At 37.6% G+C, this 14,533-nt stretch overlaps 1 protein-coding gene across 1 annotated transcript in view; it reads right to left on the bottom strand.

Annotated features, from left to right (window-relative positions):
- Positions 1-2,826: 2,826 nt before the first annotated feature.
- Positions 2,827-14,533, bottom strand: part of LOC123516917 (flotillin-1-like) — a 24,639-nt gene continuing 12,932 nt past the window's right edge. The window contains exons 5-12 of the mRNA XM_045276685.1: positions 10,305-10,424; positions 7,214-7,429; positions 5,984-6,064; positions 4,958-5,064; positions 4,732-4,837; positions 4,407-4,511; positions 4,055-4,219; positions 2,827-3,346 (exon numbers count right to left, since the gene is read on the bottom strand). Of these exons, the coding sequence (XP_045132620.1) occupies positions 3,329-3,346; positions 4,055-4,219; positions 4,407-4,511; positions 4,732-4,837; positions 4,958-5,064; positions 5,984-6,064; positions 7,214-7,429; positions 10,305-10,424 (918 nt within the window). The 3' untranslated portion in view covers positions 2,827-3,328. The remainder of the gene's footprint in view (positions 3,347-4,054; positions 4,220-4,406; positions 4,512-4,731; positions 4,838-4,957; positions 5,065-5,983; positions 6,065-7,213; positions 7,430-10,304; positions 10,425-14,533) is intronic.

The raw sequence follows: 14,533 nt of genomic DNA on the forward strand, positions 1-14,533 counted from the left end.
GGATGTGAGAACATCTACTGTACTATTGTTCATATAATAATGCAAAATAAGTTTTCATTTTATTTTATGATGCCTCTTCTTTACCATACATTATGCAAATCAATTGAGAACTTGGTTAATCTGATTCGCTTCTCTAAGTTAATAAATTTTTAGTGACATCAGCATCCATGTATTACTAGACTGATATCCCACTCTGAAGGGCATTGGTGTCAGTGTACAAATAAAAACATTTAGGAGAGGTCTCCAATCCCCCTCACCAAATCCCTTTCAGATGACCATTATGATATGCAGGAAGTATGAAAGCAGTGTTCTTCCAACTTGGTCAGAGTGTATCATAATGCATAAAACTAGCTCGGTTATATCTAAAATTACTAAGTTTTAAAGGCTCCTTTGAATAAAATGTGCATGCATGAAGGTAATATGCCTTCCAATAAGTTATCTCAAGCACACTATTAAAGAATACTGTACTAAAACCATGGGTTATTTGCATACTCAATAGCTCTAGAAAAATCCAGCATCTGAGAGAGAAACCAGTGATAGACAACTGATCTCTTATGAAATTTGAGTACGATGAGTGCATGGCAGTGATCAAAGTTTGAGTGGTGTACATGTCCTCAATTGAATGATAAAGATATCTGGAGCAGATGGAATGCTAATTTCATGTCAGTTACTTTAATATTTGATAGTGTTCTAAATTTGACATAAAACATGATTTATATATAATACTCATGTCTTGGAAATCCAGATGTTTTCCTCTAATTCAAACCATACTTATACATGATCTTCATGATTAATTAGATGATTTGTAATTCACTCATTTATTTATCAAGCTTAGTCAGCATTTAAATTCTAAAGTTGAGATATGACCCATTTTCATTCACTTTCTAAACAAAATTTAGGGAAGAATTACTTTTGCACTAAAAATAGTGTTACGAGCATGTGGTTCAAGTATTTAATTCACATTCACACGTGTGTGTGTGTGTGTGTGTTAGGAGACAGAGCAGCAACAGCAGGTCCAAACACAATTCCTAACACGCTACATAGAGGGTGAGAGAGAGAGAGAAGGGCTGTGCAAGTGAGTACCCGTGCTTATGACTCAGCCGTAGATGACGCAGATGACTCAGTAATGGTGGACAAGGAAGACACTCAGGCCGAAGTGGTTGATCAACATATTAATAATAACAATTAGGGCGAGACCTTGAGCTACTAAGAGGCTTAACAATGTTTGGTGCAAGGGGTTAAAGACAATTGACCTCTCAGCCAGAAGACCCCGGCTGCCAGAAGCGAATTACCGGTATACACAGTGGCGAACTCTGGTATTGTGAAATGACAGTGAATATAAGGACCATGAAGACTGGGTTCCTCCTCTGCTTCACCTTACTAGTAAGTAGTAACTTAGAGTAATTTTCCTAGGTGTCATGCTATGTATACTGTGGACTTACAATAATCTTAGGTGGTCCTTTGCATGTAGTGATCACAGATGAATAATGCAGTAGACTGGTGGTGCTTTGAAGTTTTAAGATAACAATCATTCACAGTTTGATGGATAGAAATAAAGAAGTGAAGTGATTCTTGAACAGAATGTGGTCACTTTGATTATTCTTGCTTTTGTGTCTAGTTATGGTGTTATTTTATATGTTAAGTAATAAATTTAGTTGGTTTTGAGCTGTGTTTGTGAAATACCCAACAGAGAACCCACTTGCTTTGGCCACTTAATCTAACCTGAAGGAACAGGTGAGACTGGTAAAGTAAACAGCTCTTATGTGTAACTAGCCAGTGAGGGCCAGTTACAACACGTGTGTGTAATTCACCTCGGTCGCCTGCTGGTCACCCAGCCAGTCTTTCCCATTACGGAGCGAGCTCAGAGCTCATGGACCGATCTTCGGGTAGGACTGAGACCACAACACACTCCACACACCGGGAAAGCGAGGCCACAACCCCTCGAGTTACATCCTGTACCTATTTACTGCTAGGTGAACAGGGGCCACACATTAAGAGGCTTGCCCATTTGCCTCGCCGCGCCAGAACTCGAACCCGGCCCTCTCGATTGTGAGTCGAGCGTGCTAACCACTACACTACGCGGTAGTGTGTGTGTATTCACCTAGTTGTAATTTTACAGGGCCTGGGTATCATACTCGTGTGGCCCCATCTCCATATCTATACACATCCAACTTTCCTTTAAAACTATTAGTGTGTGTGTGTGTGTGTGTGTGTGTGTGTGTGTGTGTGTGTGTGTGTGTGTGTGTGTGTGTGTGTGTGTAATTCACCATGGTCATCTGCTGGGTGAGCCTTACGGAGCGAGCTCAGAGCTCATAGATCAACCCCAGACCTACTTGCCACTAGGTGAATAGGAGCTACGTATTAAAAGGCTCACCTATCTGCCTCACCATGCCTGGGACTCAAACCCAGGCCTTTTTGGCTGTGAGCCAAGTGAGCTAACCACTACACTATGCAGTGTGTGCATGTGTCCGTGTGTGTGCATGTGCACGTTTGGAGGTGACGTGGTGAGTTACCTGCATGGAATTAGTTAGTCTGGGCAGGAGCCTTGAAGCCCTTGCACTACTTCTTCCCCTCTCACCACTACAAGCTGTATCCATGTCAAGTATTGGTAAAAAAAATAAACACCTGGGAGGAAAAACGGTGTTTTCCAAAGCCTGGTGAATCTATGAGGTAAAAGGAGAGTGGACCACCTATACACAAACACCAAATCCACAATCACCTAGTTGGGTGGGTTTGTTATTATGACATATCTCATGAAATGGTCTCTCGACATCTTTCAGAAGGCTGCCGGAGTAACTGTAATATTCATAATAGGGAAAGGAAATGTTTTTCAAGTTCCCTGTGTATTCATGAATGATACAATATTCAATGGTATTGTTATTGCAACACAAAGTGAGGACTCCTTCTTTAACCTAAGATACTGTTCTTGGCTTGTATGCATGAAAAGCACACTTTCCTTAACCTAAAGTAGTGTAACTATATCTACTATTTTACAATCCTAGATTTAACTTAATGTTAGAGCAACACTTTAGTTTTCCACAATATTTAGAAATATATTTCTTGACTTGGCTAGTGGGAGGCTGGCTATGCAACACATTGAAATTTTTTTTTTCCAGAAATTATGAAGTTCATCTATCATGTAGTAATTAAAAAATATATACACCACACCTCAACTCAACTAAATCCAAATTGTACAAGTTGTGCTTAATTATAGTAGTATTCAAAGTATACAGTAGTATACAAAGGTTTACTAATAAAGTACATACTCTGTCAACTGAAATGTGGACATTACCACTGGTTTTATATTTAAGTACCTTTCTGGCTGTCTTCATGCAGAACGAAGATTCTGCAAAAAGAAACATAGTTATTGTAAAACCTTGAATAGTAATGAGCTTCAGGACTTAAGATAATAGGAGGGAAAAATATTCCAGAAGATTAAGCAACAGCTATCATAATATCAGATTAAATAGTGAACACAAGAGCCAAAAAGTCTGCTCCTGTGTTCCTTTCTATCATTAGTCTATAAAAGGTAGGATAAGAGATATATAAGTAGGAATCGTAATCTTTTAGAGTTGAAAAGTTATTAGAAAAATTATGATTGAACAGGTACAGATAATCAAATAATTTGGATTGGTGAATGGATCAGATATTATCACTATAGATTACATTAAGAGAGAGAGAGAGAGAGAGAGAGAGAGAGAGAGAGAGAGAGAGAGAGAGAGAGAGAGAGAGAGAGAGAGAGAGAGAGAGAGAGAGAGAGAGAGAGAGAGAGAGAGAGAGAGAATAATGCTCAAGCTACATTCATGGGCTTTTAGACAATACAACAGTACTTTATAGCACAACTGACTACATAGAAATGCCATTGTGCATACTCAAGTTTCAAGGTGTGGGAGGTTAATGAATACCTATATCAAGAATAAAATTCAAATAAAATCTATATATGCCCTATTTATAGAAAATGTTCTCTTCAATTATCCACAGCAAAATCATATTAATTTCTTTGCATCTGACAATTTATCCATAGACTAAGCTTTGTGCATGATTCTTTCCATACCTTCAAGAGATCAATGCCAGTCAGGTTCTTCACCATGGTAGGAACACTGCTGCTGATGTCCATGACTTCCTTGGTCAGTTTCTGTGCTCCAACACCAGAGTCACCAGAGGATACCATCTTGACACTCTTGACATTGGACAGGGCACTGCTAATACCATTAACCATCTGTTGAATATACATATGTTAGTGTTTGATGGACATAAAACAAATGATCTGCAATGAATAAGAGCAATTTAAAATAACCCTTTTTTTTTTTTTTTTTTTTTTTTTGCTTATCTCTAATCTTGGTCATTTTTGCTTATCTCTAATCTTGGTCATATCTGAAATGTGAACAAAACTACCAGATACACACCTTGGGCAAAGTCTCCAGGTACATGCTGAGCATGGCTGCATCTTCAAATTCCTTCCATGCCGCAGCTTTGTGGTGCATCTGTATAGCTTCAGCATTTGCCTTTGCCTTTATCATGGACAAAATAACATTTATTTACTAACAATACATGAATATTTCATATTTCCAGAAAGTATGCCACAAGACCATATCAGATTCACCAAATAAAATCATCAAGGAGAATGAATTACAATTAACATGATAGGGTTTGAATAACTTCAATTTCATCATCTTGAATTTATTTATGCAATACTTAGGAAGAATAGTAAGTAAATTTAATTTCACAAACCATTATAGCTGATGCCTCCGCTTCTCCCTTCAACCGCTTAGCTTCAGATGCTGCCTCGGCCTCCAGCAGCAGTTGTTGCTTCTTGGCAGTGGCAATGGTCTCCATCCTAATTTAACAAACATGTTTTAACATTGCTTCAGTATAGACAAGCAAATATTTGTATAAGCATTTAGAAAAGAAATTAATCTAGATAAAAAGGTAAAAGACATTTTTTTGTCATCCATACCTGAATTTTTCTGCCTCTGCAGGCTGCTTAACTGATGACTCCAGCCTTTTCTCAGCTCTTTGCATTTCTTGTTCCTCCACCAAGATTCTTGCCTTCCTTTCCACTACCTGAGGAAATTGTCAGTCACACTAGTCTTCCCACACAAAACCATCTCCTTGATTTTCCTAATATTCCCTACTAGTTTCTGACTCAAACACTTCCTGCCATTCCACTGAAGTCTCTATTAGTAAAACAGTATCAACTACAAACAAAAATGCTACTGCAGCCTATCCCCCACCATCTTATTTCAGTTTTACACCAACAGTTCTCACTAGATCTTTCATCTCCCTAATATAGCAATTCATACAAATATACACCACTAAAGACATCACACATGTCTCATTATAGCATTTCCTCTAAGCTCATTCTCCAACACCATATAAGTACATGCATAGGAGGGCATTTCATGTTCATATTTGCAATTATTTTCTGCATCTCATCCTTGTTGATAAATTTCTTAACTTAAAACAATAATCATTGTTAAATGCTGGTCAGTAAAATTAAATTACAACATCAAGGAAACCGTCATCAATAAAGCTATATAAATATTATTCCCATCAATTTATCCAAACTTTATATTGCTCCAGAAATCTGGAAGATACTGTACTGCATTCAGAAGAAAGCTCTAGTTTTGTTACTGCTGTTACTCATTTATCTTTCTACTCCTACACAAGAGAAATGACAAGAAGCATATGTAGCACTGGCACTACTTTCAAAATACTGTATTGTATGTCAATGACATGCTATAATTTATGATGGGTTGGTATTTCAATATTTTTCCAGTGATGCTGTGAACAGCTACACAACAATGTAATCTTGCCGTCTTCTATTGCTGTGTAGAAATAAAAATCAAATGATTGTGCAATAAGATCACAAGCAATCTTCAGTTCCCATGATTGTGTGCATGAATCAGACCTAAATATGCATGCTATTGAGTGTCCATTTGGCACCTAAGATAGTACAATACAAAGTTAGTTTCACACATACCTCAGTCTCCATTGCTTCTTCCTTGATTTTCTGTTTGACCTTGCAGGACTGCAGCTCATAGGCCAAGTCTGTTTCTGCTTGCTGGGAAAAATAAATCAGTATTTGTAATGTCTGGTTGAGACCAAATCTAATTATTCCTTCAATAATAAATGCACTGGTGATTCTCCATAAATAATGTTCTCTTAATGAATTTTTGCATTGAAGATTACCATTAATTGAATTTATCATGCAAACTCAGATACAATAGAGCATGAATAATTTTTTTTCTAATTACAGGTTTTTTGACATCCATCAAGAGTATTGTGGTATTGTCTTGAACCAACTTTGAAAATAGCAGAGACTGGAATGAATTACCTTTAAAATCATGCATTTAACCCCTTTGCCCCGGATGTTAAAAAAGCCCGCCTGTATGATATATGGGTGGTAGTGCCGTGCGCCCAAGCGCGGGAAACTCGTGCAAGCTTGTCATACTTGTCGTCTTTGTGTATTATGCTGCTATTTTTTAGTCACTATATCGTCTTCGAAGAGGAAAGTGGACGCTTCTCTCTTCGAAGAAAGAGAGAGAGAGAGAGAGAGAGAGAGAGAGAGAGAGAGAGAGAGAGAGAGAGAGAGAGAGAGAGAGAGAGAGAGAGAGAGAGAGAGAGAGAGAGAGAGAGAGAGAGAGAGAGAGAGAGAGAGAGAGAGAGAGAGAGATGGGAACAATCTATGCCATTGGGTAATTTTAGACACAAGGCGGGGACGCATGTAGCTTATCTTTAGTGATTGGTGGAGACAAGGATGGTGGGAGGAGCACTAGGATTTAAGGACAGCATACGGCGTGTGTAGTTGGTATCCAACACATTATACGGGACAACTGAACTGAAGAAAGCTCAGAAAAGAAATATGACGTCTACGTAGGCGTCACCGTATTTGCTACTGGGGCTTCATGATGCCTACATAGGCGTCACCGTATTGAAGGGGTTAAACTGGCACTACAGCAAACAAACACTACAATGAATATGGTCCTGGAACTCATTAGTACTATAGACAGTCACCACCGTACTATCAATTGATTAAAAGCTAATAAATGTGGTAAAATTTAGGAAAGGTGAATCATACAGTGGAAAAACGGTTTCTCATCCATGAGTCATAATACCAATTAAATTAGAGCAAAGTACAAACATTCACTCTTTCTATACAAAAAGTCTTTAAGAAACATCAAATCAGCAATAAATAATTATGAATCAGTACCCTTGCTCGAACTTCTTGATCGTAGGTTGCCTTTTTTAGCTGAAAATCTCTTTCAGCTTTTGCAACCAGTGTATCATTTTCAAACTTTGCTTTAAGTAGTTCCTCCGATGCTATACATTTCTGGATTGTTGCATCTCTCTTGGCCTCAGTCTCACCAATTCTTGCATCACGCTGAACCTCAGCTGTTCTTCCCTTTCCCAAAGCTTCTAGATAACCCTGAAAATTAATAAAAATTGGGAGTAACATAGGACAAATGTCAAAAAACATATACCAGTCAAATCCATCAATAGCTTTCAGTACCCTAACAATTGGTCATGGGAAAGTTTCAAAGGCCGCCGTGGTACAGTGGAACCATGCATGCTTTGGGATCCTAGAAGTCTCCAAGCGCACGGGTTCAAATCCTGTCCACGGTCTGAGTGTAGGTTGGGCTTCCTCACTCGGGGAAACGGTTTCCTAGCGGGTGGGCTTTAAGATAGGAGGTACCCTAAAAAGTATTCCCTTTAGCCCATAAATTCCCGTGAAAAGCCCACATGGTATAAAAAAAAAAAAAAAAAAGGCAGCAGCTAATCACTGTACGAGTAGGTAGTTAGGAAAATAATTGCAGTGAAGAGCAACTCCCAAAACAGAGATAATTTAGGACTTGGGATGATACACCTTAAATTCATTCAATGTCCCAAAGACACACCCAATAATGTTCATCTCACACTTAGAGAGGCGGTGGCATAGTGGGGATCAGGAAGACATCCATGTGTAGGTTCGAATCCCACCACTTACAGGCAAGCCCCACTTAACGAACGGGTTACGTTCCTAAAAAAAACGTTCTTGCGTGAATTTTCATTAAGCAAACAAATTATAACAAGTTTGACCCCTGACTTGAACTTCCATTGAGAGTAAACAAAGCAAGAGTGCATCATAGTACAGTAAAAGGTTTAATGAAAGTAAACATTATGAAGTTAAACATTTAAGCAGTTTAATTTAAGACTAAGTCATTATAATGTACACTACTATATGTATGTAAGTAAGTTTATAATGTTAATGATCTTAAATTTATGAAGGAAGGGAGAGTGGAGCGGGACAGATGCTAGCTGGCAACCTGTGGAATGTAAACAAAGGGTGCATCATTGTACCGCATGCAAAACTTATGTACCACATTTCCACAAGGCTTTCCATTTTATCCATTGCAGAGTCACGAGTTCAGGTGGTTCTTTTAGCTTGCAAGGAAGATATGGTCTCACCAGCCTTCTTAATAGAGTCTGCTGACTTGAAAATAGTAGAGATAGTAGATGGAGTCAAGCCATGGTGGCGAGCAATGCTATTAGTTTTCTCGCCTCTCATGTCTGTGAATAATATCCAGCTTCACTTCGAGAGTAAGAAACTTCCTGTTCTTCTTAACAACGGTAGGCAACATTGCAGGGCTGGTTGCAGGGCGTTTTAGTGGCATGTTGAGCGAGGGAAGACAAGCTGCTGCTGACATTGTTTAGGCTTTGAACTCAGAGCGGGGAAGGGTAGGGGGAGTGAGTGGTGCGCGTTTTGTCCACGAGAGGCGCTGGTGTATTCAAAAGCCTGTCGGCTTGCGTGACATGGCGGGGCTTTCAAACTTGGAAAAAATTACCTGGATAAAATTTCGTTAAAGCGAGTTTGGTGTTCGTTATACGAGCAGATGGTAGTAAAAGGAAACGTTCATTGTAGCGTAATTTTGTTGTGTGAACGTTCGTTAATCGGGGGTTGCCTGTACCACTTTGAAGCTATGCCATTTGTCGAGTGGTTTAAAGTTACCTACATGTCACCATGATACCCAGTTCTAGGTGATTACACCCAAGATGCAGTTGGGTGGTGGGCCCTAATATGGGTACCACTATAAATAAAATTGCCTGCGCCACTAATAGACGGAAGTTGAACAGCGCTTCCTACATAATTTTCAAGTGTGCCTACAGGTGCTATAGGCCATAAAAAAATAATAAATAAATAAAATAAAATAAAATAAATGAAATAAATACAAAAATAAAGCTGCATCCATCTAAGCCCACTATGAGTAAGCAATTGAGACTGTCTCTATCATTCACATGTCTCAGAAGTGGACAGATGACCTTATAAATTATAGTAAGTAAAATCATTATAGAACACACAATATATCTGAAAACCTAATATACATCAGTGCATGGGTCCTTAGCTGATCCACACCACTGAAATGTTTTGGGAGGGTACCGAATACTGGTATGTGAAAGTATGTTGTACTCACAACTGGAATTAATGAGGGATAGGAAAAAGTCTCATAATGAAGGGGCAAGATAAACATTATGTTCTTAGACCTTACTATGTATGTATGTATCAAGGTGCACTATTCATGAGCTTCTCAGATGTGGTAAGTGGTCCCTTTCCTCCAAGTGCTAATGCATAACATAACATAACATAACATAAATAATAGGATAACAAAGGGCCACCAGAGCCCATCTAGGTTATCCTGTATCAGTCGCACAGCGACCTCGTCATCAGTACTTAAAGATACACTTACAAGTACACAATACATTATATACTAATTCTAAATATTTGGCCCATTAACAGGGCTAAGTTCTGCAGCGAAATCCTCTACAATTTGTGGTCCCCATACATGGGGATCATGTCTTGTTTAACTATAGTGAATTTCTTATAAAACCTATCATGCAGTGCTATACATAATTATAAATCTAATAAATTTAAGTGCTTATCTAATCTGTTTTTAAACATTGTCAAACTAGTGCTATTTACAACTGTCTCTGGCAATGCATTCCAGAAGTCTACCACCCTATGACTAAAGAAATATTTTCTTATATCTAACCTGCAGCCTTGCTTTCTAATCTAATTCTAATGCAGCTATGAGTATAAATGATGTATGTAAGAGTGTGTATGGTTGTCTCTATTACCTTCACCATGGCACATAATAGGGGCTCACAACATAAATTACTCATTCTAAATAATCATCCACATTTATAAATTTTCTTTTTTTTTTATGTAAAAGAGGAAAGCTGGCCAAAGGCAACAAAAAGAGTAAGAAAAGGCTTGGATGATTTCTCAGAAAAAAAAAGTAAGCTTAAAATTTATATGAAACTCTTACCATTTTGTCACTCAGATCTCTGATTGTGTATGATATGACATGAAGGCCAAGCTGGTAGAGGTCCTTGGAGGCTACCTCAAACACTCGCTGGTTAAACAATTTCCGGTTCCTGTAGATATCCTGTGAATAAAAATGCAGCATATAAATTGCCTGCTGTGAGTAATTCATCTGTATCTTTCACTGCAGCATTGTACCTGATCAATGAAAATAATGTAATGAGCAGACTACTGGGCTAATTTGTACATAGTTAAGTGGTACTTGCTGCACAAGTATGCATGTAATGAGTGCATTTACATTTAAATTGGGGAAATATGGAATGATGAAAGTGTGAGAAGTGATGACAGCCTGCTGACACCAGGAAGCCTGAAAACAGCCGATTGTCAAATTTGACCCTACTGCTGCCGAATCTAAGTAAATTCCTCGAAATCAATTGCTTGACAGTAAATTGGGCAAAATCAATTAGCAGGGATAGCTGTCATCACACACAGTGATGTCTATTGAAATAAAGAATGGTGAGCACATTTTAAATAACCACGAAAGTCTGAGAGAGATGATGATGTCATTCTTAGTGAGTGTGTGTTTCATGTGGCCAGATGTTCTGTGTACTGTTGTGTATTTTGCACATGTGGTAACACTGCACAGGAATTGTTGCTTAAATGCAACTCTGATTGTTAGAAAGCCATATCCATACAAAATTCATAAGGACACTGGAAGACAAGCTACTCAATGTGCAGATGATGATTATAGGAGCATTTACAGGTAGTATTTATAAATTATGTCACAGCTTTTTCTGTCTGTGGGCAAAACACTGGAACGTATAATACTCAGTAGAGTACTGGAGGGTTATTGTGCCAGGTGGGTCTGTCAGCTATGTCCCATGTTAAGTCCCATAACATAAAATAGAGAGTGGAAATGACGTCACAAAGTTCAAGTTTTTCTGACAGTACCTTTCCACTGTTCTGTGCACACCTGAGAGAACTAGGCAGTATGCTTTCCACTATAACTGAGATACATTGAAGTCCACTAACTGTTTCAATAGCACACATGAATGTCAGCATTAGTCACTGCCACCTATTTTCATGCAAAACTAGCATAAATTGTCAATGAATTCATCGTTATTATGCCTGTCTGTCAAATGGTTGAGGAAAAACATGTCTAGTCTCAACAAATAAGGAATTGTGTGAGAAGCGCATAAACCCTCAATAAAATGCCCTTGGAGGGTAGTGTGCCAACCAGGGTAAGGAATCACTAGGCTATAGTAAATCTAAATTGTACTGGCCCAAAGGGTGAGGCCGGTAATCCGATTGACAGTGTCATATCTCTCATTACTTCAAAGTTTTTTTTTCCTTGGTCTGACTGTACAACACACAGTAAGACGGGGAAGCATCACTGTGTACTTTTGTTGTGGCCACCAGATGAAAAGTGAGTCGATTTGTCTGTGTATACCTGCCTGGTGACCTGACTGCCCCATTCCCCAGGGAAAAAATACCAAGCTAGTTTGCAATTTTTTTTTCTTTACTCCTTGAGAGACAAGAGGAATTACTAACTACTTAATGACAACAATTTTGATAGGTTGTGGATTAAAAAAAAAACTTTTGGCACCTAACGTGATAACCCGAGATCCCCTAGCGCAGAAACCCTGCTAGTAGGCGCACTGAGCCATCCTAACTTTCCTTCACTTACAGTACTCCATGTTGAGAAACTGCAGTGATAAAGGGTAGCATGATACCTGCCATCATAGCAGATACAATTTTACACTACTGGTAAAATTTTCGTTGTCGTATCCCAGTCCAGAGGCTTCGTAGCTGATATTGTCTGCTTAGGGTAGCACAAACTGCCGCCTCTACTCTATGACTTATTATTTCATACAGATTGCTCAAACTGGACAAAAGAGGATTTAAACTTCTATTTTTAGGGTCAGATAATATGATACAAATAAATCAATGAAGATTGGCTATTTCCTTAGATAAGTATGCTTTTTAGATTGCAAGATAAATGCTTGTTTGTGACCATCCTTGTTATTTTTCATAACTTTTCATTTGTTCTAACATTATGAACTAACTTATGAAAACTAATCAAATACAACTTAATCTAACATAAGAACTACCCTATAACCTATCCAAATAATAATAATAATAATAGTAATAATAATAATAATAACAATAATAATAATAATAACAATAATAATAACAACAATAATAATAATAATAATAAAATAATAATAATAATAATAATAATAATAATAATAATAATAATAATAGTAATAATAATAATAATAATACCAAACTTTAAAAAAACCCACATATGAACATGGACAACAATCTTATAGACTGGTTTCTAGAACACTGTTAAAAGTATCAGTTATCAGTTATTAGTATCAGTAGTAGTATGTATCAGTATCAGTATCAGTAGTAGTGTAGGTATCAGCCCAATTTTATAGTATCAATATAAGTATTGGTCAAAATTCTGGTATCGGTACATCTTTACTATTGATCATTTTCCTGCTGGTTGAATATTCATTTTGGTTATACTATTTTTTTTTCTATTTATATTTCAGCAATTTTGGAAATCTTGAACCCTAGAGATGGATCTAACTTTTGTTGAGAGTGGAAATGAAAGAAGAAACTATTTTTGGATGGATATCTATATATGTTCAATTAACAATAATAGTATTTTTCTGTATTCTTTGGATAGTGTTTAATATAAATATACCCATTTTTAATTTTAACTTCTCAGTTTACAATAATAAAGTTATATTCATATATCTTATTTTATAGGTATTTCTCATTTTACTTTCGATATTTCTTATTAAACCACTATTTTCAAGCAATTTGCCTTCTAAGCAATTGATAATTCAAGAATCTTTTTTTTCAAGCAGTTTACTTTCATACAATCGATTTTGAGCAATCAAACAGATACTGCTCCTGCCTACCTGCCTGCCTTCACCTGTAGTTACACTTGTTTGCTTACTATATGTACTGGTGCTGCGTGTCTTTGGGGATGTAAACCCATGGGACACAAGTGGGTACTTCTTCCTGTTCCTACTACCTAGCTTCAAAGTGACAATAACTTTATTTTTAAATCTTCTTGAATTATTTAACAATGTTTACCTATCAAATAAATATAAAGATACCAGAGATAGGTGGATAGTCTAGGAGAGCAAAGAAAATCACAAAGACACACAGCTAAAATCTACACACAATATATATATATATAAATAAATATATATAAGGCGAGTTCACACGTGCCAATTTACGTCAGTAGAGTTTCCAACTCATCCCTTCTAGTTGGAAAGTGTCACTCACACATAGTACCTGGAAAGTATTGACTAGTTGACGCCTTGGTGGGAAGTTAATGTAAACAAACAGCTACCCACCATGATGTTTTCCTCCAGTGACGATGCTGAAGCTGTGGTTGCTCTTTTTTAGGCATAATGGAAGAGTCAACAGAAAAGAAAATGCCTGTGGATACATTCCTAGCTGGCTAAGAAGGAGGAAAGAAAGGAGTGTCTACCACTAGGCGTAGTGGATATGGTGGTGAGCATGGGATTGGGCAGACATCCATGCGTATGTTCGAATCCCACCGCATACTGCCTTGAAGCAATGCTATTTGTTGAGTGGTCACCATGATACCCCAGTTCTAGGTGAATACACCAAAGATGCACTTGGGCCCTAATATGGGTACCACTATAAATAAAATTGCCTGTGTCACTAATGAGCAGAAGCTTAACAGCGCTTTCCACATATACTCTTCAAGTATGCCTACAGGTGCTATAAGCCATAATGTAATAATAATAATAAAAAAAAAAAAAACTCCATTAGCTTACATTTCTAATAAGAAAATTGTTAATCTTAAGAAGACTATGCAAAATTGCGATCACATTAAATCCTGACAAGCCTTCAATCCTCACCTCCTATAACACCCTGAAATTAGGGAAACAGTTCTTGTAGAGTGGCAGCTACTTTTACTATATAACTAATTTCTGGGGTCACGGATGTATCTTTTTCCCTCAACAACTCGAACATCTCTTCTCTATACCTGTAGACCACATTTTCGAAGCTTATTCCGTGACCTCACAACATAAATAAAGTCGCAAATTGACTAACAAGACCAACATGTTGGTCTTGTTTTGCGACTGGTTTCTTCAGTTGCTAGGCACCGATTTTGAGTCGGAAACTCTATTGACGTAAGCTTTCAGTAGCAAACTGGTAGTGTGAACCTGCTTTAAT

The sequence above is a fragment of the Portunus trituberculatus genome, chromosome 41 (assembly GCF_017591435.1).
Source record: "Portunus trituberculatus isolate SZX2019 chromosome 41, ASM1759143v1, whole genome shotgun sequence".
NCBI classification, from domain to species: Eukaryota; Metazoa; Arthropoda; class Malacostraca; order Decapoda; family Portunidae; genus Portunus; species Portunus trituberculatus.